At 27.5% G+C, this 27,205-nt stretch overlaps 1 protein-coding gene and 1 pseudogene across 1 annotated transcript; one reads left to right on the top strand and one right to left on the bottom strand.

The window, feature by feature from the left end:
* Positions 1-6,977: 6,977 nt before the first annotated feature.
* On the bottom strand, positions 6,978-12,397 carry LOC111040953 (annotated as a pseudogene).
* Positions 12,100-22,761, top strand: LOC111040956 (lysine-specific demethylase 4A-like). The gene is made up of 16 exons (XM_022325051.1): positions 12,100-12,571; positions 17,072-17,193; positions 17,302-17,391; positions 17,453-17,671; positions 17,759-17,943; positions 18,013-18,166; positions 18,247-18,560; positions 18,625-18,839; positions 18,906-19,577; positions 20,440-20,567; positions 20,746-20,991; positions 21,249-21,383; positions 21,468-21,641; positions 21,702-21,860; positions 22,393-22,491; positions 22,562-22,761. Exons 2-16 carry the CDS (start codon positions 17,077-17,079, stop codon positions 22,685-22,687), a joined length of 3,033 nt encoding a protein of 1,010 aa, XP_022180743.1. The 5' UTR covers positions 12,100-12,571; positions 17,072-17,076; the 3' UTR covers positions 22,688-22,761.
* The last annotated feature ends 4,444 nt before the right edge of the window (positions 22,762-27,205 follow it).

A 27,205-nucleotide genomic window follows, 5' to 3' on the forward strand; every position in this document is an offset into this window, starting at 1 on the left:
GTCAACTGGGACATTTGTCCTGGGCCCCGCCCGAATTTTAGAGCTTACGTCATGAAAACTAGATGGTAATTGGTAGCTAATATGTTATATGTAGTTATGTTGAAAAAAAATAATTCATAGAGTTTAAGTTATAATATGTTTTGGAGAGAAATAGTATTTATTGAATTTTGTACAAATGCATATTGCATAATAATAATATTTATAAATAGCGTTATGGACGTATCACTTATGGTATTAATAATAGTTCTAATAATACCAGCTATTCGACGATCGATATTAAAAGTATCTTATCGCATCAGAGCGCTGAATAATACGCACTTAATCAATTAGTGGATTATTTCGTTTCATTTTTATTCGTTGTACATATATTTTGAAGACAATACGACCCGGTGTGGGTGATATTATAATTTCACTTTTAAATTGTATTCAGAGTTCATACATCAAAGGACAAACACGAAGGAAAAGAAGCTTACGATTTGTATATTTTATATAAAGGTATGAATAACATTTTTAATAATAGATAGTTGTTAAGTATTCGATTTTTAAGTGTTATTAGTCAACTTTCGTTCAATAAATTGATTTTATTCTTTCTAAAATTCGGATCAAATCGCATACGTAGAAATGTAGAATGTACTATTGCACCGCGGCTGTATAAATTGTTTGTTATTGTTTGTAATTTTATTTAGGTACCTCCACATCCGTTCGTCGATAATATTGAATTATTTATAATGTAGCCGTATATAATCTATATCATAAATTATAATATATTAAAGCAAACAATTATTATTATTATTATTTTTTATTGAAGAAGAAGACCTCGATGACGGGATCATTAGCCTGTTTTACATAGGTACTAAACTTAAACTAAATTATAAACAATTATTATTATTTTCTGATTGAACATTGTTATGGACATGGTTACCGTTCAAACTTTAATATATATAGTTGGAAAATAGTAGAACATAGGTATATAGAATAACGTGTAAACGTATTATAGAAGTAGTATTCTTAGTAGTATCATTGATTTTATAATATACAGATAAGCCAATCTATTGTTTATTGTGGCAGCGGCTAATTGCATTCAGCCGTTAGACGTCGCTGTGTTCGACTGCATTCAAGAGGGGTAAACATAGGATGGGTGCTGTTTTGCTATACGCGTACTACGATAGGCGATAACGTACTGCGATTCTATTTTTAGTATTTGTTTTGATCGATGATATATTTTTCTCTGACGACAAACACAACAGTGTTTTGGATAATTGAATCAATTGAGTGCTAGTCGCGTTACGTGATAAATAATAATGTACCAAATTTGTAAAATATAATATTATCATTGATTTTATGGAATATAAAAAATATTCATTTTACTGTACTTCATTTAATAAAACTGTTTCCACATCCACAGTTACATACACGGCAACTTCGGTATATTTATCTTAAAATATTTAATTAATTTTATAATTTATAATGTCTGGTAATATCTGTCAATATGTAAATTGCAACAAATCAAAAAAAAACTTTCCATCATTGAAAATGTTTCGATTTCCGAGAGATGAAACTAGATTAGACGCGTGGACCATTAATGCAGGTCAGAACATTTTTAATTTATGTTAGTTATTATAGGTAGATAGTTATAAGTACTGAAATTTGTTTAATTTTTTGTTGACATTTATGATATTTATAGTATTAGGACACGGATCCTAATGAATTTGCATTTACAATTGTATTAGTATTTTAAATCGACGTAATAGACGTATTAATTTATTGTTTTAGGGAATTTAAAATTATTATCTCTTGATAAATCAAAACTGTACACTAAATATTTATGCCAAGAACATTTTTCACCTGACTGTTTTATGAGTAAAGAAATGTCGAAGTTGAAGCACACTGCTATTCCTTATAAATTTAACGATACAGATCAACCATCAACATCTAGTGGTAATGTTACTTTAAAATTATCATAATTGCTTATAAACAGGGCTCGGAAGTTGTAATATTCGCATGGTTTTTTTTTTTTGGGGGGGGGGGGGCTAGAAGACTTATTGTGATTTTTCAAATCCTTTTCAGTTGACATACATTGTTCCGTTTTTAAACTTGCATATATTTTAGTACTTTATAAAAGCATCATGTTTCGAGCCCTGTCTATGTAAATCGTTATGAATTTACGGTTCTGAGCAAAGACGAGATAGATATTTCTAAAATATCCTAAACCGACAAACCGTCTCCGCTCAGAATATTGTTACTAAACTCTTGGACTATATTATTACGGCCATTACAATTATTTATTTAAAATTTTATTAATTTTAGGAATTTCTGAAAATGAAAAATTGTTGCCACTAAGTCCTAATTATAATGTATTAAATCCTAAAAAATGTTATGAGCACCATGCGACGTCTGATGTAAAGGAATTAATATTTTCAAGTCCTATTATGACCACACCCAAAAGACGAATACAAGATATAATAGATATGCCCAGTCCTAATTTAAAAATAAATTCTTGTGATGACGATACACCTAAGAAAAAAAAATTAAAAGCACAATTGCAAAGTCAATCGAACAAAATGAAAAATAAAAGATCGCGTATAAGTAAATTAAAAAAAAGTTTACAAATGTTTAAGGTCCGTAATGACGTTAGTAAGGTTATTGATACGTTTCCTTTCCCTTCAATTAACTCAAAAGCACTGGTAACAATGCAAATAAGGAAAAACCGCCGACCATGGTCACCTCAGGAAAAACAATTATCTTTATCCTTATTTTACAAATCTCCAGCTGCGTATAATTTTTTGAAATTGCAAAACGTCAACTTACCAGGCACGTCAACCATTCGCAGATGGATTGGTGAATCTAAATTTTTACCTGGTTTCAGTAGCGTATTTTTAAATCATCTAAAAAAAAAATTTGAGTATAAGACCGATAAAGAAAAAAAATGTACAGTTTGCTTTGATGAAATTTCTATAAAAGAGTGCCTAGAGTTTTCCAAACATTACGATTTTATTGAAGGGTTTGAAGATTTTGGACATCTTGGCAGATCAAGTAATGTAGCAAATACATCATTAGTGTTCATGGCTAGGGGTATATTTTCACCTTGGAAAATACCAATAGCATACTATTTAGTTCGCTCAGCTGTCAAACATGGCATGCTTAAGGACTTAATTGTATATGTACTTCGGACATTATTAGAAGCTGGTTTACATCCTAAAATTATAGTTTGTGACCAAGGCACTAATAATCAAAGTGCACTTAAGGCATTAAACGTTACCGAGCATAATCCATATTTTTTTATAAACGATAAAAAAATATATGCTATATTTGATGTTCCGCATCTTTTAAAAAGTATAAGGAATAATTTAATTGGGTCCATATTTAAAAGAGGAAAAAAAAACATTTGTTACTCAGATATTAAGGAAACATACTACATTGACAAAAATAACAAAAAAAGCAGAGCATTATTAAAAATAACCGATACGCACATAAATCCAAATTCATTTCAAAAAATGAGGGTAAAATTTGCTGTTCAAGTACTAAGCCACACTATGGCTTCAACAATTCGTACTTGTGTCTCTACAAACGAATTAACTAGTGAAACAGCTTCAGATACAGCAGACTTTGTAGATTTTATGAACAGGCTTTTTGATTGTTTGAATAGCAGATCTTTATATAGTAAAAATATTTATAACTGTGCTTTGTCCGATACAAATTGTGTAAAACAATTTTTGATAAATGCGTCCTCGTATTTTGTTGACATGTACAAGTTGTCTAAAAAAGAAAAAATCACTCGACCTCCGTGTTTTAATGGGTTTACTCAAACCATAAATGGTGTGCTACAGTTTTTTGAAGATGAAAAAAAACATAACATTAGCTTCTTATTCACAAATCGCTTGAATCAAGATGTACTTGAAAATTTGTTTTCAATTTTTCGACAGAAGGGGGGTTACAATAGAAATCCTACGTCAAGAGTTATAAGAACATCGTTTAGAAGCACAGCGATTTATTCGTTGGTTTGTACTTCAAAGGGTACAAATTGTGAACAGAATTTAGACACAGAAGTAGATTATACAATACACATAAATAACCAACAATCTAGCATTACATGTTCAGATAACAACATAGACTTAAGTGACACAGAATCTTTATCGTCGTCGTCATCTAATGATTCACATAATAATTTAAATAAAGATAAAGAAAATGTAGAAGTAACACTGGAGGACTGCACTGTTGTTTATTTTGCTGGGTATTTAGCACATATTTGCTTAAACAATTTTAATTGTAATAGTTGTAAATTACAGTTAATAACTGACACCGATATTAATAATAAAGATCAATTATTTATAATTAATAAAAATTTTGAAAATATTAAAACAAATGGTCTTAAATCTCCATCAAAAAAACTTGTGGAACTTGTTATTTGTGCGATTGATATATTTGAAGATAAATTTGGCAAAGTTCAACATAAAAAAAATATTAAAAAAATATTTATGACATGGTTTAAACGTCGTAACTTAATAAAACATTGGCTCCATGAAAATAAAGAATGCGCAGACCACAAACTCTTCATTTTAGACAAATTATTGACTTGTAAAATATTTAAGAAATGCAAAGATCATTCAATAACAACAAGACAGTCGAAATTAACTAAGTTAAAAATTTTATCTCATGTATAGTATTATTAATGAAATAAATTATTTAATATTATTATATTAATATCTATATATGATTATTTTTATACTTGTCGTATTGGTTTGGTTTAAAACATTTCATAGTATATTTTATAGTACAGTAATAATTTAATAATTAATATTATAGTAATTGGTGATTTAAATAATATATTTATTATTTATTATTTCATTTCAATATTATATCAAACGGAAAAAGCCTATCCAAACCGGTTTTATAATAATCTAATCTAAGAAAGCCAACACCGTCGGCCGCCGCGCGTCGTGAATAATAATATTATTTTATCGACTATAAATAACGCTATGCGATCTATCGGATTTTTGCTTTACTATTATTCATGTTTCTAAATCAACAGCCGTATGGCTTATCTGTATATTATAAAATCAATGGTAGTATTGTTGATTACCGTCTCAGGATGATGATATGCATTACGCACCGTTAAGAAGTACACTCATACTCGCGTCGCTGCCATACGGATTATAATATACTACTTTTACTAATTGTATTCGTTATTAATTATTCAATTACATTTAATTAAATAATTATTGAACATTTAACTTAAGATAATGTCAACGCAATATTTGTTTCACTCTCAGACACACGCGCAACATAGATAAACCACTTTCACCTAACATTATTTTTATAATTTTTTATTAATCTTAGAGTAAAATTACTTCTGAACTAGCTTTAATATCAATTGAAGAAGAATTATCGTCCACAGTCGACTATAAACATCTCATCGATATCTTCACTTCAAAAAAATGTAGAAAGAAAATGTTTAGTTAAGTTTTAATATAATTTCTATTTTACTTTATATTTAATATTTATAATATTTTAATAAAAATAATTTTACTTTATTTTAATTGTTTATAACACAAAATGATAAAAAGGATTAATCGTATCTATTATTTATTTACTTAGGTATCCTAATAAAACAGTATAATATAGTATATTTGGTTTTAATTATTATTTATTATGTTCCAATAGAAAAATATACCTAATAATATTTATTTTTTTGATATAATATGGAGATCGCTATTCACTTGGGCTCACTAAGAAGTAGTATGTATTGTAGTGCGGGGTAAAAAATATATAAAAATTATTAACTAGACGTCTAGGCTACAATACATATTAAATATATATCTGGGTAAGGGCATGGAAAAGTATAAAAATATATATAATGAAAACAGAACAAAATAAACAAATATATGTACCTATTTAAAAAAAAATACGAAGAATATTATTTTGTCCGAGGGCCCCGCAAAAACTAGGAACGGCTCTGTCCGGGGCCCCGCAAAAACTAGGGCCGGCCCTGTAAAGAGTTAAATAATTTATTAGACGTTTTGAATAGAAAATCACTGTTTGACAAAAATCCATTCAAATGTGCAATATCCCTAGTGCATCCACAACAATTGGAGTTTTTACTTAAAACAAAATCTTATAGAGAAATACTATACTATACACCAGGAGAGATATAATAAAGACATAACATTATTAGAAATAATAATATTGATAATATTAATAATGAATACTAATATGCATGTTTAACTATGTAATTTAATGTTAATTTTTTTAAATTAAAATCTTTAACTTCAGTTTATTGAACAAGATAAATAATTCTATAACTTAGGTACTCTATGTAATTTTAATTAAAATCTTTAAACAAGTATAAAATATAATACGTAGGTGCATATTACAAAATTTATTACAAAAAAACAATAGATTTTTTAGACTTTATAAGCTATTTTTTTCATAAAAACTTAAATTTACTTATTGGTCAATAATAATTATTGAATGTTGAGTCAAGATAATTTAATAATTAGCATTTTAATTATTAACTTTTAGTTTACTTACTTATTAAATAAAATAAAATATAATAAATTATAATTAAATTGATTTACTTCCTTATTAGTGATATTCATAAAAAAAACCATTTTCTTTCAACTTAGTGACTGTTCAAATTAGGAAAATTCCTACATTATATTGTATACTGAGTCATAACTCATAACAATAGTACTGCACATGACAAAAAGAGCACATTATTTTAGGGTTGCTGAACACTGTCTATACATATAGAATTTAAAATTGTATGTACGCATAAAGGGTTTTTTTCACGAGCAGCTGTTTATAGTCAAACATATTGTATTGCATTATATTATATAATATTATTCACTATGGGCTAAATTTATAAACATTTGACAATTAATTAATTTAAATTAAGTTAAATTAAAAAAAAAAATGTATTCTTAATATACAATTAACTTTAAAAAAAAATACATATTTTTACATATTTATGTACAATATTAAAATGTTGCATGTTTCAAATGATGTAAACAAATATTGGATTGTTGTACAGATTTTTAATTATTTTCTTCAGTATCAGTTTCAGAACAGCCAATGACTCTACATGATCATTCTTTTATAACATTGTGTTTTCTTTGATATATTTTGAATACACCAATTACTCCAATGTACACCAACCCACCCTGAAATACAAACAAAAATATTATAAATGAGCACTTGCATTAATATTCATTATAATTTATGTAACACTTACCAATAAAGATTTTTGTAAGTATGAATATGAACTATTGTAAAATAATGAATGTCCAACTACAGTAGCAGTAGTTGGAAATACAAGTGCAGCTCACAAAGTAGTTGGTGATGGATTCAGGACTGAATTTAATTGCTCTGTATTCATTGAACTGTTGACAGGTTCACACCTAAAAATCAATACAAATACAATTAATAATCAATTAATCAAACCATCATAAACATAAGTTAAATAAATTGGTTTACAAAAATGAAGGCATGATGGTTCTTAACAAGGATAGTTGTGAAGTAAATCTCAGGACAAATAATAATGTTTCTTCCCAATTGATTGTTTTGACTAAAATTAGACTGATTTGATGGTATTAATGCAAACACCAAGAGCAACATATATGCATTTGTACTCTGCATAATTGTTATAGCCTCTCTTACACCCATTACCTAAAATACGTTTATTTTTAACTTCTATGTAAATAATTATTGTTATTGCTCTGTAAGATGCTGCTGACCAATAAAAAGCATTGGCTGTAACACCAGCTATCAAATATGTACAAGATAAGATATGTTATCGAGTGTGTTTAATAACCAAATAATGTGATATAGAATATAAAATAATAATATAACATTTTAAGAAGTAAAAAATATTTAATAACAATATACAAACAGTAATGAAATGTAATAGAAATATATTTTGATAGTAGATTTTTCAAATTAAAAATGTTTGGTCAAGTTATTAAATTTAACAGGTAATTAAAAATGCTTAAGTTAAAGTTAAAGTTATTCAAAATAGAACATTTAACTCATGAGTCACGTAAAATATTTTTCATAGCAGAAAAATGTAGAAATTGAATTGAAGAAAGGAATTTGTTTACTTAAAAAGTTATTTTAGTTATTTAGTTTTAATAAAGGTTTAAGTGTTTTAACTATCATCAATACTAACTCTAAAACACTTACTGACTTTACCACACACAATAATATATTGTGTGTCACAATGAGAGCAATGAGCTCCACCACTATGATTTTCATTCATTTTTTTGTTAATCCAAGGTTTAACATAACCAAAGTGAACCTAAAATAACAATTTTATATGTGTGAATCAATACAACTGTTTTTAATACATTATTATTATAGTTTAATTGAATAAATTACAGGTACATAAAACATTAATTGTTATAAAAGTCTACTATAAAATAGTTTCTTGAATGTGTATTAGTAAATGACAAGCAGCGACCTGAGATTATTAAAAAAACAATGGCAATTGAAGTGTGAAGTATTGATAAAAAGAACTGAATAATATTTTCTGTCATAGAAAATTTTATGTTCCATAGTATAATATGGCTAGGTATATGAAATTTAGTGTATGAGAGCTATCTGATAGAACTCTAGTATTCAGAGGTAACTTAATAGCAAAAATACAATTTTAATATAGTTTTAATTATACCTACATAGGTATATATGATTTTTTTTATAATCCTAAATGTAAACTTAAATCAAAAAATATTCTCGTTTGGGACAGAAATCCCTTCTAGAATAATATTTTATAAATGTTTTTATTTTATTTTTATTATATACCATGGTCTGTTTGTTTGCGACACAGCCGCTCCTAGTTTGGAATCGCGGTTAGCGGCAACAACTTGCGGGATGTTAGAGGCGGAAGGAGGATCACCCACGTTATATAATGCTCAATAGTCAATACAATATACAAATATTATAATATTCAACTTATGGGCGCAATGCGCACTACATATATATTATGCACACAAAAATACAATGATAATAATAATAGCCCGGGCAGGTAATTGCGCGCTACAATTAGAATAATTATAATATAAATTAACAAACGACAACTCCTAACATGAGTTTGTTTACATAAATCAAACATTAAATAATAATTAATAGACCTGGTCTGCAAGCTCTGGAGGACGGTGTTGGCTACACGCTGGTAAGGCGACAGCGTTTTAACGTAGGCATGGAACGTGTATAATTATAACGACAACTTAGATTGAGTGAAGAGGTGTAACGCACACGTCAGGCCCCCATTACCTCGGAGCTTACGACGAACACGGGTACACGATAATAAAACATAAAAAAAACTGAAAATCCGGTCGACTGACCACGAGGTCAGCGGAACAACACTGGGCGAACGGGCGGTCACTTAGATACGCCAGTTGGCAAAAGACAGCCCGACGATGATCGGATGAAAGTTGAAATGGACATCGGCCGGCCGAGTGTACGCCGTACAGGGGTTATGACCTGTCGCAGACATTCCACACCCATCGCGCAAGACTTGTAAAGCCGTATCGTAAACGATTCGTCGGGATGTCAGCCGCGTTCGAACAATGTTATTAAAAAAACTTTGGCTAACCGATTTAATAACTACTCTATTATAAGTAATCAACTGCACAGCAGCAATAACTTAAAATATCCATTACTTTGTTTTTATCATATACATTAGAAATTATTGAATATTTAAACACAATATCTCAATATTACACTACTGTAGTCAACTATACTATAGTAATACTATAAGAAGCATGGAAATGTTGTGAGTAGAGCATATACTACATGATAACTATTTGTGTATAATTATAATTAATACGGATATTAAATATCATGGAAAATTACCCATTGTGTAAAACCGCGACATTTACATAGTGACATCCAATCTCTGTTATTTTCATAATCATCATCACCACCAGCACTAAAGCAAATCCAACAATGTTTAGGCCTAGAATAGTGTAATAAACAAAATAAAACAACAATTAATTCATACTACATTAATACTAGAGATAGAATGAACGATATAAAATTGATATTAGGTTATATGATAATATGATATGTACTTTTAATGTGTTGAGCTTTTTATGAAATAAACAGTATAGATACAAGCAGCAGTGCAGCACCAATTAAAATGAATAGGTACTTACAATATTTAAGTTGTTAATAAATATGATTAATGACTTTAAGTTTGATTTGATGTACATTATTAATAGATATTACTATACTACTCATATTATTAAATAAGGTCATACAAGAACATATTATAAATTGTCAACGTCAAGTAGAGTTCATTTTACCTATAATTATCGAACATTATACATTTACTTGGATCTTTCTTGAATGCAGAAAGTTGAACAATGACCAATATTTGCGTTTTACAATTTAAAAGATCTTAACAAAGCGATTTACTTAATAAATTAATTCAGAAGTGTAGAATTTATAAACTTCTCTTGCTATAAAAATTAAAATCAATCAGTCACTTTTTGCAAAGAAACAGTTTTAATTGTCCAAAACACCTTTAGTATTAACATCATTACCTATATCTTATCTCTACTACTATATAAAATTGTAAGGGTTTTTCTACGACTGTGCTAACAGAGAAAACTACAGAACTGATTTTGGTGTAATGTTTTACTGTTATACCTGACAGTTTGCTGAAGGTTTTAGTATCACTTTCGTCAATAAAAAATAAGTAAAAAGTTATACCAAATACAAGTGATCTATTTTTATTATTTTTATATAGTTATAGTAACAATCAGTTAGTACAGTTTTTTTTTTTTAAATTGTTTATTTAAATGAATATTTACAATCTGTACTAGGGGGTACAATAAGTAAAAAGTTTAGTATAATTATGAAAAGGACAGAGAATGACGAGTTACTACAGTTATGATCATTTAAGTACTCCTTCTTAAATAAACACTTAGTGAAATTATAGACTACAAATTAATGTAATAGTTTTAATACTATAAGAGTTGCATGGAAAACATTGATCACTTATCTGTATAATAAAGAAGACTCTTCTTATTGATACGCCAACAACACTCAAAACGTGTTACGATTCACCCGACGGATATATAATACAATCTATGTACGTACAATTAAACGTAAGATTTTCTCGAACTGGAGACACGAATCATCTGATGATTTTGATTTCAACAGGAGATAGAACAAAAAAACTTTATATTCTCAGAAGTTTTATAAAAATTTTTATCAACTAGATTAATTAGCATTTCTTTTGTATCTGTATTCATTTTTAATAAAAATATATTCACCATTAATACCGTTAGACATAATTCAATACGTTTTCATTAACCGTTTTTTGTATTTACATGACGATCACTTTAAACAGTTTAAATAATAAAATTTGAATAAAAAAATTATACACATCACAGTCGAAGGCAAAATAAACAAACCAATGACGGGCGAAGCCGCGACAGGTCGGCTGCTAGTGTACACATAAATAAGTACCTGTTAAAGGAAATAACACAATGTTGCACAATACGTTGTTTAGTAGGACAGGTGTACAGAGTTTCTGTAATATTATTATACCTATCGCGTCAAGTGAGTTAAATTTGCGACAGTCGTCGGACCTTATATTCGAAGACGGTGGTCTTTTAACTTTTCCCGTGATAATAGTACTTGCACAAGATGGGAAGACAAATTAACACTGGGAATGCTGTCGTACTGATGGTTAGGCGGGTTCCCCCTACGTGGAGTTGGGATATTATCAACTACTATCAACTTGTACGTATTTTCCTGACATTTCGTATACGTTTTGCTTAAAAGGACGCCACACTCGCACGCGTTGCTCCGTCTTAAAAGTGTATAACTTCGCATAAACTATTTTGCGCGAAATGGAAAAACTCAAGCTAGTCAAGCTGTAGTACAAGCTAAGCAACCAAATTTTCATACTATTAAGAGGAGAACATTTACTGTGCAACATATTTTATTATCACATTATTTATTTCGATATCACAAATACAAAAGTTATTCAAGTTTGAAATAATTAGTTTTTAAATAATAAGAACTTTTCTAGTACTCGAAATATCGAAAAAATTAAAACGAACAAAAGTGAACAATTGGTTGCTTAGCTTGAAATACAGCTTGAGTGATACTATTTCGAGCAAAACTCCATTTACCCAATTATTTAGAAATTAGGATGTCACAAGATTCAAGGTGGTAGTTTTAAAATTCAAGGAGCACTCATTACTACCATTAGAACACCTGTGATTTTCGCCCATGCTGCTTACAGTTGCTATTTGCAACGACAGACACTTTGTGTCCTGTGGTTAATTGTACCACGGTAGGCAGTTGGTACACAGTACGGCCGTTGGGACTGGTTATGGTGTTTGTGGTGATGACGTGGAGGAGAGGGTAGATAATACGGCGTCATAGCGATAACGGTCGACTCAGCCGTCGAGACCGTCGAGTTGTTTGCTTGTTCGTGGCAGCGAGTAGCGACTCGCAGCGTGTTCCTCGAAGTTTTGCATCCGTTTGTTGGAGTCTATCTTACGCGTATATTACAGTTGGAGTTACGCATTTGGCATCCGGCTAACAATTTCACAAGGTATTTACACATAATTCTTTATTTACGATTATCGTCACCTAGTACGTAGTAGCAATTTATGCATGGTATTCAGTCCCACGCGCAAGCACACTCACACTCGCACACACACACACACACACACACACACACACACAAAATATTATATTATAAGGACCTATATGGGTGCTGGCTGCTAGGTGCGTTCCGCTCGTCCGGCGACTTGAATACCACTGAAAAATTTGATATGTACTGTCTTACATCCGCCTTTTGTAAGGTACACAAAATTTAGATGACAATCGACAATTCATACTGCTTTAATTACTTTTATTATTTTAAAACCCACAAAAATACAAGACACAATCAAACATACGAGTCTCGCTGGGGAACCCTCACTGCCCTTCTACTGTGGACCATGGTGCTTACGTGCTTAAATATAGTTTTACAATGTGCTGCCTCGGCTCATTTGTTTCATCGGCCTATTGTTAAAAATACGATACAGTCTTTAATTTTATTATTTACTTTAGCTTTTGTTGTTCACCAAACTGGTTAGCACATACAACACTCCTTTATGTTATAAAAGAAAATATTTTAAATCTAAAGCAATGAAATTTATAAGACACATTAAGTAAAGAAAAAGAGTAAACATGTAGCAATATATAGTTCAACAAGTTTGTAGGTATATAATATGATATGTTTCAAAATAGTATTAGATTAATTTTTAACATTAGGTATTAGACATTAATTAACTATAAGCAGATTAGGGTGGTTACAATATCGATTAATAGGTAGATGCTACTTCCCTTGTTGCTTTTCTTACATATGTTAGTAGTTGGAGTGTGAAAAAGTAAATGTGGATGGTAAAATTACATATTTGTGAAAGGAAGTATTTTGGGATAAGATAAAATGTATAATGTTTTTAAAACCTTTTCTAATTTCTAAGTCCAGAATTATATTTTTCTTCACTTTCTTTTCGATTTATCTTCTATGTGTATTTAGGTTAAATGAGGTTTTATTTTTTCTTAAGTCTGCTTAAATAAAATTCTATATTTCTCAAATCTTGTTATATTTATTAATTTTTACTTTGTTAAATTTCTTTTGTTTATCTTTTTGTTTACTGTGTTTACATAATGGTTATTAGGTTTTATTTATCAGGCAGTTTTTGATATAAAAATAGGTAAGGTATATTAATTTTTTTTGAGACAAAATAGGATGATGGTAAAAATTGAGAGTTAGATGGAGTAAAAAAAAAAAAATACAAATAATGTGAATGCTGTTTGCTGAGCTTGTGATTTTATTCCATTTTTTAATTTCATTTTTCCTTTTCTTATGTTTAATTGTATTAATTATTGAGTTATCTCGGTGTACTATTGTCTAACCTTTGTGAATGCATTGGATTTTGATACTAATATTGTGTTTAATTGTTTTACATTATGTTTAAACAAGGAAAAAAAATATTACCTAAAATACTAATTACATTTAAATTTTTAATGAAATATTAATATCTTAAAAAGTTGAATGGTTTTGCGATTTTGTTGTGTGAGAATGAAAATTAGTCGTGTTAAATAAATTTTATTTGAGTAAGTACTTTTTTATTAAGTTTAATTTGTTTGCATTTATGATGTTCGAACATATATTTTAGATGGTCTTACATTGTGATTATTTTTTAAAACTAATTTTGCTCTTAATTAAAATGTAATGGGTGTTCTCATTACTTTTATGTTTGTTTAATATGTTAGTAACTATATTGGTGGTATAGGAGGGGGTTCACTGTTAAAACATCTATCCTATTCCTTGTCTGTCCATGATTTTGCTTATAATTTTGTTATCATATTATTTTTGCTTGATTGTATGTAACGTTTTTTTTTTTTTGCTAATTCTTATTTTATATTTAGTTAGTATTTAGTTAGGTATTATGACATTTTAATTTAATTTCAAATTTTTGTCCTTAAAATTGATGATTCCGTTATTTTTTATGTTGAAGTCATCTCCTAGGAATATTTTGCAATTTAGTCCTTCGATTACGAACTCATTAATAAAGTACGTATTATTATTTATTTTAACCACTAATTTTATTTCGCCTAATTGTTCTAATTGGGTGTTGTCTGTTCTTGTTATAATAACTATTCTCTCAATTTTAAAGTACTCTATATTATTAATTAAAGAAATATCTATGCATGAAATATTGGACCCGGTGTCAATTATATATTTTTCAATACCTTCATGTTTTAGTATTATTTTACTCTTGTATTGTAATGTTTGTCTACATAAGTGCAGACAGTAATCATGTTTATTACTATATTTTAGTTCTTTGTTAATTATGTTATTTAAATATTTGGATGTATATTTTCATAGTTTTTAAAAAAGTTGTTACCTTTTTCAAAATTGTTTTGTATTTTCTAAGGTTTTGAAAATATTAGAATACTTAAGTTTATCATAAGAACTGTCTTAGTTAATAAGATATTATAATCATTAGTCATTTGATTTTAGATAAGCTATTTTGTTAGTACTTTTATTTTGATTAATTCACTGTTTAGTATTAATAAATTTGTTTTTAAATTTTAATGCTATTTTTGGGACATGGTGAGACATTTATTGGCACAGTGGCCTATTGCCCAGATTTTGTCTAGTGAAAAAAAATAACAATTGTTACTTATAAATAGTCACACGCTCGTATAGCGTTCATATTATTATAGAGTAAAAAGTTTTGTCATTCTGACTCTCGTTCTGGGTTATTTTTTAGATACATGGTTTCAATATCTGTTTCACTTAAATCTAGGTCTTTATTAACTGCTAACGTAACCTAACCACGGTTTTATTTAAATTTTGGTCATACCATTTTTTTTATAAAATGTATACCTATAATTATTTTTCTCATCTGACGTTATATTATTTAGTTCATAAGTGTTTTTCTGTGTAGCTGCTTCGATTTTTTTTCCTAAATCCTAAATAATTTTTTGGAATTTTACAATTATCAGCATAATGCTCTCTCTTGTTACACCAATAACGAGTGACTCTCTCAGATTCTTTTGAATAGTAGTCTTCTCTATATTATAGTGTCATTCTTTCTTAACTATTCTCTCTGCTGTATTGACGGTTTTTTGTATAACGTTGTTTGTCATAGTTTTAATTTCCTCTTTTTTCCCTGTCTTGATTATCTCTCTGTTTATTTTTCATAAAATCTCTGTCATATTTTCTGTTCCTACTATTTTGCCTAGAACTGTCATAATTGTTCTTTTTTCTTTTGAGTATGGATTGTCTCTATTATAATTCCTGCTACTGTTATATGTATATTATTTGATCCGGATGGGTAAGGACTGTTATTTCGATACTCACGTTTCTTGTTATAGTATTCTCTTTTTCTATTATAACTCCGTCCTCTGTTTTCATTGTAATCATTATTATACCTGTTCATTTAGAATTGTTGAATATTCACTTCTATCCCCTTTTCTATTTTTTAACCTAAATTGCATCAGTTCAAATTTTTTTTAAGTTTTCTTTTAAGTTTCCTAAGCTATTATTGTCCTAAATCATAATTCATTGTAAAATATTATTTTTCAGACCATTTAAATATATCTGCAAACATCTTCATTGCTCATGTTATTCACCTGCCTTTATAGTCTTTCTATTTCGGCTAAGTAACTTGTGATATATCCATTCTCACCTGTCCAATACCGTGTCGTTTCTTGTGGGTTGAAGGTCTCATGTAATTCTTTCCATCATCAAACAATTTTGTGTTTGGTCTTGAATGTTAACTAAAAAGGTGCTGGCTGTGCCTTTTACAAAAATAGAAAATAATTTTAATTTATCGTTTTCTTTCCATTCATTAATATTGCTAACCTTATTTTATTGTTTAAAAAATGTCCTAACGTCGTCAGTCTCAGACTGGACACCACTAGCAAGTATTGAGTTCGATAAATTAGTCCGTTATGCATATTAAAAAAAAAAATAGAATAAAAATTATGTACAAAGCTTATGTTGTGGTATGGAGCGTAAATTACATTTGTCTACATTGATACCTAAATCTCCACCAGAATAGAATTTTCAAATGCATGTGATGTTTTTTTTTTAAATCTGATAGTGGGATAGGTATGGCTTTACTTAGCAAAAATACAATTAGATATTGGCTTTATCTGATTCTAAATAAATCATTAAAAGCTAAAGTAACTATAAAATAAAATATTCTTTGTGAAAGCAACCGTGTATAGCAGTTAATATTATAAGCTACTGATTTAAAACGATTCCACACTAAATTTGCTTATCTTTATTTTTTTCAACAATTACAATAAATAAATTAAGTGATAAATCTATAGTAAAGAAATTTTTTTTAAAAATATTGGATGTTTTATTAGTAATAAATTTGTTTTTCGTTGCAATATACCATCAGATATCCAAAGTACAATACATTTGTTGCCATCTTTAATATGTTTTAGAGTTGAAATTTAGTTATTATAATATTATTTATAAATTTGAATTTAGTTATGCTTAAAACATGTTGATTTTAATAGTGATTTATAATTTTAGATAAGATGTGTACAACACCTAAAATCATGGTTTTCAGACCAACATGGAGTGAATTTCAAAATTTCAGTAGCTATATTGAGCTAATGGAGTCGCAAGGCGCTCACCTAGCTGGAATTGCAAAAGTATGTTTTAATAAAAATGTAGCTTTTTTATATCTTTAAGCTTTTAAAATTTTATATTTTATTATTTCAATTTAACCTTTTATTTTATTTTTTATTGTTATCTTGTAGGTTATCCCACCAAAAGAATGGATACCAAGAAAAAATAGTTATGATGATGATGATATTATGAGTTTGAAAATTCCAGCTCCAATCTGTCAAGTAATGCTTTTAAGTCCTTAGCTTTTAATAAATTATTTTTATTATTAGTACATTGATTTAGGTTGTAGAGGGTAAAGAAGGATTTTATCGACAAATTAATATACAAAAGAAACCTATGACAGTATTAGAATACAAAACACTGGCATTGTCTGATAAATATAAGACTCCTGACCATTTTGATTATAAGGAACTTGAAAGAATATACTGGAAAAATGTAGTTTATAAACCCTCACTATATGGTGCAGATGTATCTGGATCTATTACAGATAAATGTGTTGAGGTAAGTGTTAAATTTATAAATTATAATTTATTTTATCTCAAATATGTATATTTAAATAAAGTAAATATTTCTTTGTATTAAATTAAGGTTTGGAATATCAACAAATTGGGCACGGTATTGGATTATGTAAATGAAGATTATGGTGTTAGCATTGAAGGTGTCAATACAGCTTATCTATATTTTGGTATGTGGAAAACCTCATTCGCATGGCATACTGAAGACATGGACTTGTATAGTATAAACTATGTCCATGATGGATTTCCAAAGACATGGTAAGATTATTCTTATATTATATTATTGTACTTTTGTAATTGAATACTAACTATTTTATTTTACTTAAGGTATGCAATACCACCACTACATGGTCGCCGCCTAGAAAGGTTGGCTAATAGTTTTTATCCAGCTGATGCATCATCATGTCCTGCTTTTCTTAGACATAAAATGACTGTTATATCCCCACACACGTTAAAAGTACATTCTATACCATTTAATAAAGTAAATACTTGATAATTACTGATTTTAAACAAGATCACCAGTAATGATTTTTTTATGGTTAATATTATTGTTTGTTTTAGATCACACAAGAGAAAGGTGAATTCATGATAACTTTCCCCTTTGGATATCATGCTGGTTTTAACCACGGATTTAATATAGCTGAATCGACCAACTTTGCATCACCACGTTGGGTGGATTTTGGGAAAAATGCTTCACAGTGTCATTGTAGGAAAGATTCAGTTAAGATCAATATGGATACATTTGTTAAACGTCTACAGCCCAGAGAATATGAGTCATGGCTTAAAAGAAATAATATTGGTACTCATCCAGTAGCTCCTAGTCGTAATTTAGAAGCTCGCCTACCTATTAAATCTGACATATTATGTAACAAAAAGTAAGTTAGTTTTCATTATTCAAAAATAAAAAGTTATTTTTAATTTTGGTTTTTTATGCTACAGAAATACAGGTATTTTAAAACATAGTAAAAAGGTTGTTAAAAAACGTTGTGAAACATATAAACGTTCAGATTCTCAATTGCCTAATGATACAACATCTGAAAACAAAGCTATAAGTGTACCTTCATCAAAAAGTGTACAAGGATTAAAAGAAAAAAAATATAGAGGTAAACAGAGAGAAATAATGAAAGATATATGTCCAAAAGTTGATGAAATGAGTATGTAGCATTTACATTGATCTTGTTGCTTCAATGATAATTTTTTAATTGAATGGTTATTTTTAGATGCCACTAAAGTATCATATAATGGAAAATCTAGACTTTTGAAGGAAAATCATTCAGTCTTGGAAGATATAAAATTTACAAGTGATAGTGATTATTGTGATGGTTCAGATAAAAGAAAGTCTAAAAAGCAAGGAACAAAAATGAATCCCAAATCTAAGAAACACAAAAATTCTAAATCGACTGAGAAAAATGTTCAAACTATTAACCTTATGGGTTCAACAATCATTAGCTCCAAAGAAAGTGATAGTATTAAAAATATAATAACTACATCATCTATCAATGCCGAGAGTCTCAAATCTATGAATGTTAATAAAAATACTGAAGAGTCTCGGGTGAATAAATGTCTCAATAAGAGTATTAAAAATTCAACAGTTTTTAACAATTCTTTAAACAATGATCATTTGATATCTGAAAAATATGACAGTGTCAATGAGAACATACATTTAAATGTAGCTAGAACAAAACAATTGCCACCAATTAAATTGGAAAGACCTTATAACTCATCTCTTACCAGTGCAAATCACGTTATTAATTCTAAAAATCAACCATCTCAGATGACATCAATATTTATGTCTCAAACTAAAAAAGAAGAAGGTATGAAATATACACAGAATTTTGTTCAACCAATACTTGAACCTAAACAGATTGTGGACGATAAACATGAAATTTATGGTATGTTTTAGTTAATTTTTTCTTATGTTTTATCTGCAATTATTAAATTTTATTTTTTAAGAGAATGCCACACCCCCATGTGTTGTACAAACGTACAACATAGTAAAAACTGTTTTGCTTGAAATAGAACCACTCTAGCTGTAGTTCAAGCTAAGCAACCTAATTTTCACACTTTTTTAATAAGAGAGCATTTACTGTGTATTTAATTATTTTCGATATCATAAATACAAGAAAAGTTTTTATATTTTAAAAATGTATTATATCAAACTTGAATCATTTTTCTTGTACTTGTGATATCGAAAATAACTAACTATGTTGCACAGTAAATGCTGTATTGTTTGAAGTGTGAAAATTTAGTTGCCTAGCTTGGACTACAGCTTGGGTGGTTCTATTTCGTGCAAAACAGTTTATGCTATGATGTAAGTTTGTAAGACGGAGACACACCTGTGGGCGTAGTGTCTTCCTAATGAAAATTAATATCAAAATTTAAGTATGCAATAAAATATGTATGATACTAGTAATAATGGTTACAATATAAATGTTAATAATTCTGATGGTAATTCTTAAATCTTAAAATTGAATTATTTAAATAAAATTGGAATAGTTTAATTTTAGGTTCAAAATATGTTTTTCTACCTTACTCTCTATTTAACATAAAACCTAACCTCGGTGACGATCTGTTTTTTCCGGGAGATTATCCGGTAACACTTGTTTTTCATCCCTACGAGTCAACCATATGTACACATGTAGTATTTAAAAGCCACACTTTAGCACATAAGTTGACGCCGAGGTTACTTGTATGTTGAATAAAATATCTGTATCTATTTGAATTTTATATTTTAATGACAATTTTTATTCGCAGGTATGCTGAATAATATAAGTGATATGTTCAACAATTGTTACTCATTTGAGATTGAGCAACTTTATAATGTATATAAAAGTATGGATTATCCACATTGTTCATTATGTATGATGTTTAATCGTAAAAAGGTAATAGAAAATTAATTTCCCAAGTACATGTATCATTTGTTTCTACTTATATAAATGTAGAATATATATAAACTATGATCAAAATGTGATTGTTGCCTACACCATTATATATTTTCAGAATATAAATTGTTTTGAAAAAACTTTTAAAAATAATAATACATTTTTATTGTTTAAATAGTTAACCTTCAACTTGGATTGGCAAATCATAGCCAAATATTTCATGCATCCAAAGTTAACCAACTTGCAGAGACCTACCAAAGCATTATTTAAACAAGCACTTTCCGGCAGTAACGAGGTTTTTAAGGCAGATCTTATAAGATGTGTAAAATGTTATTTGACTGTTCATAAAGTGTGTTATGGCACAAACGTAGACACAAGTAGTCATTGGGTGTGTGATCGATGCATGAAAAATCCTAGGCTTGCTGTAAGTATATTATAAATTAATAGTTTATGTGAAGTTGTGCAATTTCTCAACTAAAAAAAATAATTTTTGTGTCAAACTAGAACTCATTTGATTCGAGAGATTATTATTTTGTATTATTATTACATTTTTTTTATATTTTTCATAGTTCCAGAAAAATCTATACCTATGTAGAAAAAAAATATTTCATTTATTAAAAATAGTTTATAACAAAATCTTAATAATCATTGAAATGTTTTTAATTTATGTACCTATTTTAGGCTTGTGTATACTGTCCATTGAAAGGTGGTGCTTTAAAAGAATTTAAAATCGATGGATGGTCACATGTTGAATGTCATATTCTTGTGCATGGCAGTAATCTATTAACTATCAACACTTTTTCAACAGACCAAAAGGTATATGATGGATTTTTTCTAAAGTTGTATTTTTTTTATACCCACATCAAGTGACATATTTTAAATAAATTAAATATTTTACAGTGTGTAATATGCAATTTAACATGTGGTAATTGTTTTCGTTGCTCTGAGGCAAGTTGCAATACATGGTTCCATATTTCTTGTGGCATATTTGCTGGATTCGATTATCAAATTGACAAAAACTTTGAGCATATTATTTTGATCCATTGCAATAACCATTGTTATATTCCAGATAAAGTAATTAATACCTCATATTACGTATGTTAGTTATTTTATGGTGGATGTTTGTATTTTTAGCAACGGCTTGTTAACATAAACCAGCAAGTATGGGCAAAGCACTTGCAACATAGAAGGATCTCTCAATGTAGAATTGTAAAAATTGATAAAACTCCTTTAGGTATCGTCAAGTTCGGTGATGGTACAATATCAGACAGTATTGGACTTAAAGAAATTAAGGTTAGATAATTATATTATATTAATTTTCAGATAATGACATATGTTAAATCACAAATTTACCTTAAAATGCCTAAAAAAATAATGTATTGTCATCATATGAAATATTTGATTTTTCATGCATCTAGGTTGGGGTTTTAAGTAATTTGATTTTCAACTTAAACCTGAAACCGACTAAATAACAGTATTTTAATATAATTTTTTCATATTTTTGGGTTATTTAATTACTGATTTTGATCATAATATGTTACGTTTTTAAATTATTTCGAATTATTTCAGTATTATAATAAAAAAAGATGTTATTTAGTTGATCATTTGATTGGTTTATATTGTACAGTAAACACTGAATTAAAATATTCATTAATCTGATTCATTTAAATTTAAAATTTCATGCATTTTATTTTTTTACTTCGTTTTTTTTTATGTTTGCAATTGTTCACTAACTTAAGTTAAGAAAAATAAAGCACTTAAAATAAATGAAATATTTCATGAAACATAATTTACATCATCTAATATACATAAATTATTTCTTTAGAACTATGCAAATCATCTCTTAGCCATAAATGAAGAAATACATTTGGAATCTGGCGACACAGGTTTATTAATGGGGTTAAATTATAAGCCTACATATTCAGTAAGTGTAATTTATATTATGCATTAAATTTTAATAATTTGAAATTAATGTTGTTTTTTTTACATACCAGGTTGTATTTAATGATGGAACATCTGGTTGTCTACTTCCTGATGATATATACAGTTATGATGATCATATTACTAGCCATCTTAAGCTGAACAACCATCTGGGTCAGCTAAAAAATAAAATAAAATAATTTATAATTTATAAATATGTTTACTTAATTAACTACTATTACATTATTAGAACTTTTAAGATTATAATATATTTATATATTAAACCATGTTTATACTATAATTCATTTTGACTACTTTATTATAATTGTATGATTTATTAAATCCATGTTAAATAAAATAATATTATGTATTTTAATAATATTTTGAATATTGACCTCATTAACTTTGTGCACATTTTGATTTCGCAAAATTCATTGTTATATTAGTTTGTTTCAATATTTTGTATCCAATTTTCTGAAAACAAAATAACTGCTTATACTAAATTACTCTTGAATTTGATTGTAATAACTGTGGGGTTTTATTTTTTGGGTTCATTGGAGAATTATTGATTTAAAAAAAATTGTATCTGAACAATTTATGCTCTTATATTAAAATTTATGATTTTTTTAATGATATCTTACTTGTTTATCTTTTATTGCTTTAATAATAGTTGTACGATCTTTAGCCAAATAAGGGCTTTACTTTTGACGGAACAATCTACTCCAGTTAGTCTATCTGTTAATAAAACAATTAAATGCATATCTAAATAGTAAATGTATAAAATATATATTATACTGTTTGACTCATTGTAAGACATTACCTAATTATTTCAGTGTTATTGTTTTTGAAAAAAATTTTTTACATGGTTTCAAGTAATACAAAACATCATTTTTAAAACGATATATATTTTTCAATATTTTTTATCCTTATAATTGTATTATTTTTTACTTTTTTGAATGATAACATACATATTTTCTGAGTTATAAATATTTATACTGTATATGAGTGCTGTAGTGGATTGCTACATAGTTATCTCATAAAATGTTGTTTTAATACATTCGTTCATCTAAATTTCAAATATCTATAACATACTTGTCCTAAATTCAATTTTTAATTAAGGTTTAGGGATGTGTTACATTTGAATTCAATGATAAACCATTGCATTTGAAAAACAATTGTGAGCAGAGGAGTTGTGTCATGATGACAGTGTCATCCTATCAAATTATCAAATTTAATAATTTTAAAAAAATTAATAAAAATCAAAAATATCTCATGGCTGTAAGTAAAATCTAACGTACCTTATTTTTTGATAAAGGTATAAAAACTTGTTAGGAATCTTCTATTAAAATTTCTGATATCAACTATGATAAGAACTCTTAGAAATTTGTATATAAGAAAACAAATTTAGTTCTCATGACTATAAGTAGTTCAAAAATAGTCAAAATTGTTTAAAAATATTACCATGTATGGAACATGATAAAATAAATACTAGGAAAATATAAAATTCCTACTGTTATTTATTTTAAATGAAGATACAACATCAATTATCAATTAATGGAAATACTACTCTTTCAAATATCGTAAAAAAAATTTTAAAACTAGAAAAACTTGTAGGGAATTTTCCATTAAAATTTCTAAAGTTAGATATGAAAATGAATATTTTAAATTCTTTTTTTTAAATTTTTCTACATTTTGATGAATTTTATCAAAATGTGAACTTTAAATACATATAAAAATGTATAAAGTATAAAAAAAATGTTTGAACTGCTATTAATGCATTTTATTATTAGGACCCGCGTGTTAAATTTTCAAACTTTTTTAATGGGTGAACATTTTAAATAGTTTAAAAAGAGTCAAAATAAACATTATTAGTACTACGGTAGTTATTAATTTTTGCAGAAAAAATTGCATTTTAAAATGGCATGTGCATTGTTTCATTCCAACTCATGCAGATTTATACATCAACACAGCTAGAAATGAAGAAGACTGATATTAATAATTTTTTTTGTCCTGAGCGTCCGTGCTGTTGGCGGCTTAATCGTTCCGCGTTCGGATTGATATAAATCATGTTAGGACTGTTAGGTAGGTATAATCTATAATATTTGAATAGAAATGAATAAAAAAAAAGTATTGAGGTGGGGAATAATCTTAAAAAATTATTTAAGTTCAGTTAAAAATATTTAAATATAAGGATAATTTGGTAACATATTACCTATTTACCACGTTTTAAATGATATTACAGCCGAGAGACCACAGTAATATATTTGACAACTACTTAATTTCTTAATATAGTCATATATAATATAGTCTATAATGATACATTTTTGTTTTTATTATAATAGCGTAGGTACTAGGTATACACGTAAATTTTAGCAGTTTTAAATTTAGGCATAAATACGTACAATGAGGGTACATATTATAGTAAGATTGTAAGAATATATATATTTTTTAACGAATGATAAATTATAACATACCAGCATTATTACGACAGTCAACGAACAAACGTGCAATATCATTCATAATTTGATCGTTATTCGTTAACATTAATAATCTTAAACTTGCTATTTTATATAATATAATTAATCATTTTGTGTTAATTTTGTTAATTTGAGAAATTGTTCACCAGTTCTTTAAGTTATTTTGACATTAAGCATGATAATTATTGATTGATGATGATGTAAAAATTGTACCAATCACAGATCATTTTAGAATGATGTTATGAATCAGATTCTTAAACAGTTGTTCTGACAGCTATGCAGTAATAACGTTTTTCTTTATATTTTTATTATATACTTGACAAATTTTTTTTTACTAACAAATAATTTAAATTTATTTCCTATGTTTTGAAAACCTCAGATCCTCTATTGTTCTTAACACTGTTAAGTCCAAATCTATAGAAGCAAGTGCAAGGCATGTCAATTTTATCACACAATTATTGTAAACATATCTAATTTTTGGAAATGTTTTCCATTGAATATATAAATAAATATTATTCTTATAATGTAATACTCTAATATGTGTGCGATGTATTTAATATATATGTATATACATTATACATGTAATTTAATCATTTTACTCATTAAACATAATATAAAAGTGACATGACCACTGATAAGTAACTTAAACCTAAATAATAAAAAATAACCGTGATATATCCTGAGAAAATAAAAGAGGGATGTTCCGACAAGGCTATTTCATTCACCGAGAAGAACAGAATAGATGTCCATTGTAAAAAATAGCCAAGGTTACATTTTTATATTTTAGATTAAATTTAATAGGTAATTCCAAAAATGTTGCAGTGACCATTCATAATTTGTCGATAATACTTTTTATGATTTTATAAACTCTAATCAGTAACAACTAATTGGTTAGTGTGTGTTACATCGTATCCCGTTTAAATCATTAAGTTCGTATTTTTGTTTTTATACTCAAGAATTGTTAAGACAATTTTTTAGTAATTTTTTGGATATTATGGCATTTAAAATACATTTTTTGGGGCACTATACTCTAGATCAGAGGTATTCAAAATGTGCGTCGCAGCTCCCAGTGGCGTCGCGGGAGTTGTCGAAGGGAGCCGCGTAGTATAATTGAAAACCAATAAATATTTTTACGAAAAATGTTTACTATTATCATTGAGGCACACCGGTTGGGAAACGTTGAATTGTCTACAACAATCATTCGCTAAATTTAGCTTTAATTTTTTTATTTATGTTATATGGTAAATAAATAATAAAATATAAATTACATTCATATAAACATTGATTTTTTTTTCATTTATAATTTGGAAGTCGTCAACATTTTGTGAAGATTTAAAGGAGCCGTGTGATGAAAAAGTTTGAATACCTCTGCTCTAGATATTATCTATGATTTTTGATTTAAGGCACATTATAAATAACAAACAATTAATATTATATTTTAATTTTAAAAACATTTATCACCTGTTTATTATGGTGATAAGTGAGTAACCAAAATTCAAAAATAAACTACCAAAGTCTAAAAGTTTAGGTTGAAATAGAATAGGGCCGATTTTTTTTCAATAATAGCAGGCCGAATGGGTGTTAGTCTACCCCTGGTTATATAGATATAATCCCAAGTAACAAAAAAATATTTTTTAAATGTTTTAAAAAATGATATAAAAAGGTTTATTTGTTATTTTATAAATGTTAATAAAATATTCAAATGGCCAGTTTTCCATTGAAAATAAAATGTTAAAACATTATTTTAAATATATGAAATAAATGTTTATTAAAAAAATTTTTTAAATATTTTGAAATTATTTAATAAATATTCCTATGAATCATTTTAAAAATATTTAAAAATATTCTTATAAATCATTTAAAAATATTTTTTCCTCTAAAATTATGAAGAAAAAACATTTTTTAAATATTATTAAATGTTTTTTTTCAGTGATGTTATACTACACTTATTAATTATACCTATTGTGTGTTTATTGTTTATATCTATAAATAATAATAAAAAAAAATGTCATAATTTGAACATAACCATTACTCCTTTATTAGTAAATTATAATATTAAAATAACAAATAAATAATTCTTGTCCTGTAGTAGTATGAAAAAAATAATTAAAACTATTTATGTTAGTCCATTATATGCCCGCTTGATCGTCATGTTTTTGACTGTCAGAATTTTGCAGCTGTGATGGTGACATTTTGTTATGATTAGCTGTGATGTTTCCAGTGCTATCCTCTTTTTTTTTT

Source organism: Myzus persicae, unplaced genomic scaffold (assembly GCF_001856785.1).
Source record: "Myzus persicae strain clone G006 unplaced genomic scaffold, MPER_G0061.0, whole genome shotgun sequence".
Taxonomy (NCBI): domain Eukaryota; kingdom Metazoa; phylum Arthropoda; class Insecta; order Hemiptera; family Aphididae; genus Myzus; species Myzus persicae.

What these genes read in the sequence shown, in the direction of transcription:
- LOC111040956 (XM_022325051.1), top strand. Translation starts at nt 17,077, where the DNA reads ATGTGTACAACACCTAAAATCATGGTTTTCAGACCAACATGGAGTGAA. An exon ending in CGATAAACATGAAATTTATG is followed by an intron (nt 19,578 to 20,439) that starts GTATGTTTTAGT and finishes TTTTATTCGCAG; the next exon opens with GTATGCTGAATAATATAAGT. An exon ending in CTTTTTCAACAGACCAAAAG is followed by an intron (nt 21,384 to 21,467) that starts GTATATGATGGA and finishes AATATTTTACAG; the next exon opens with TGTGTAATATGCAATTTAAC.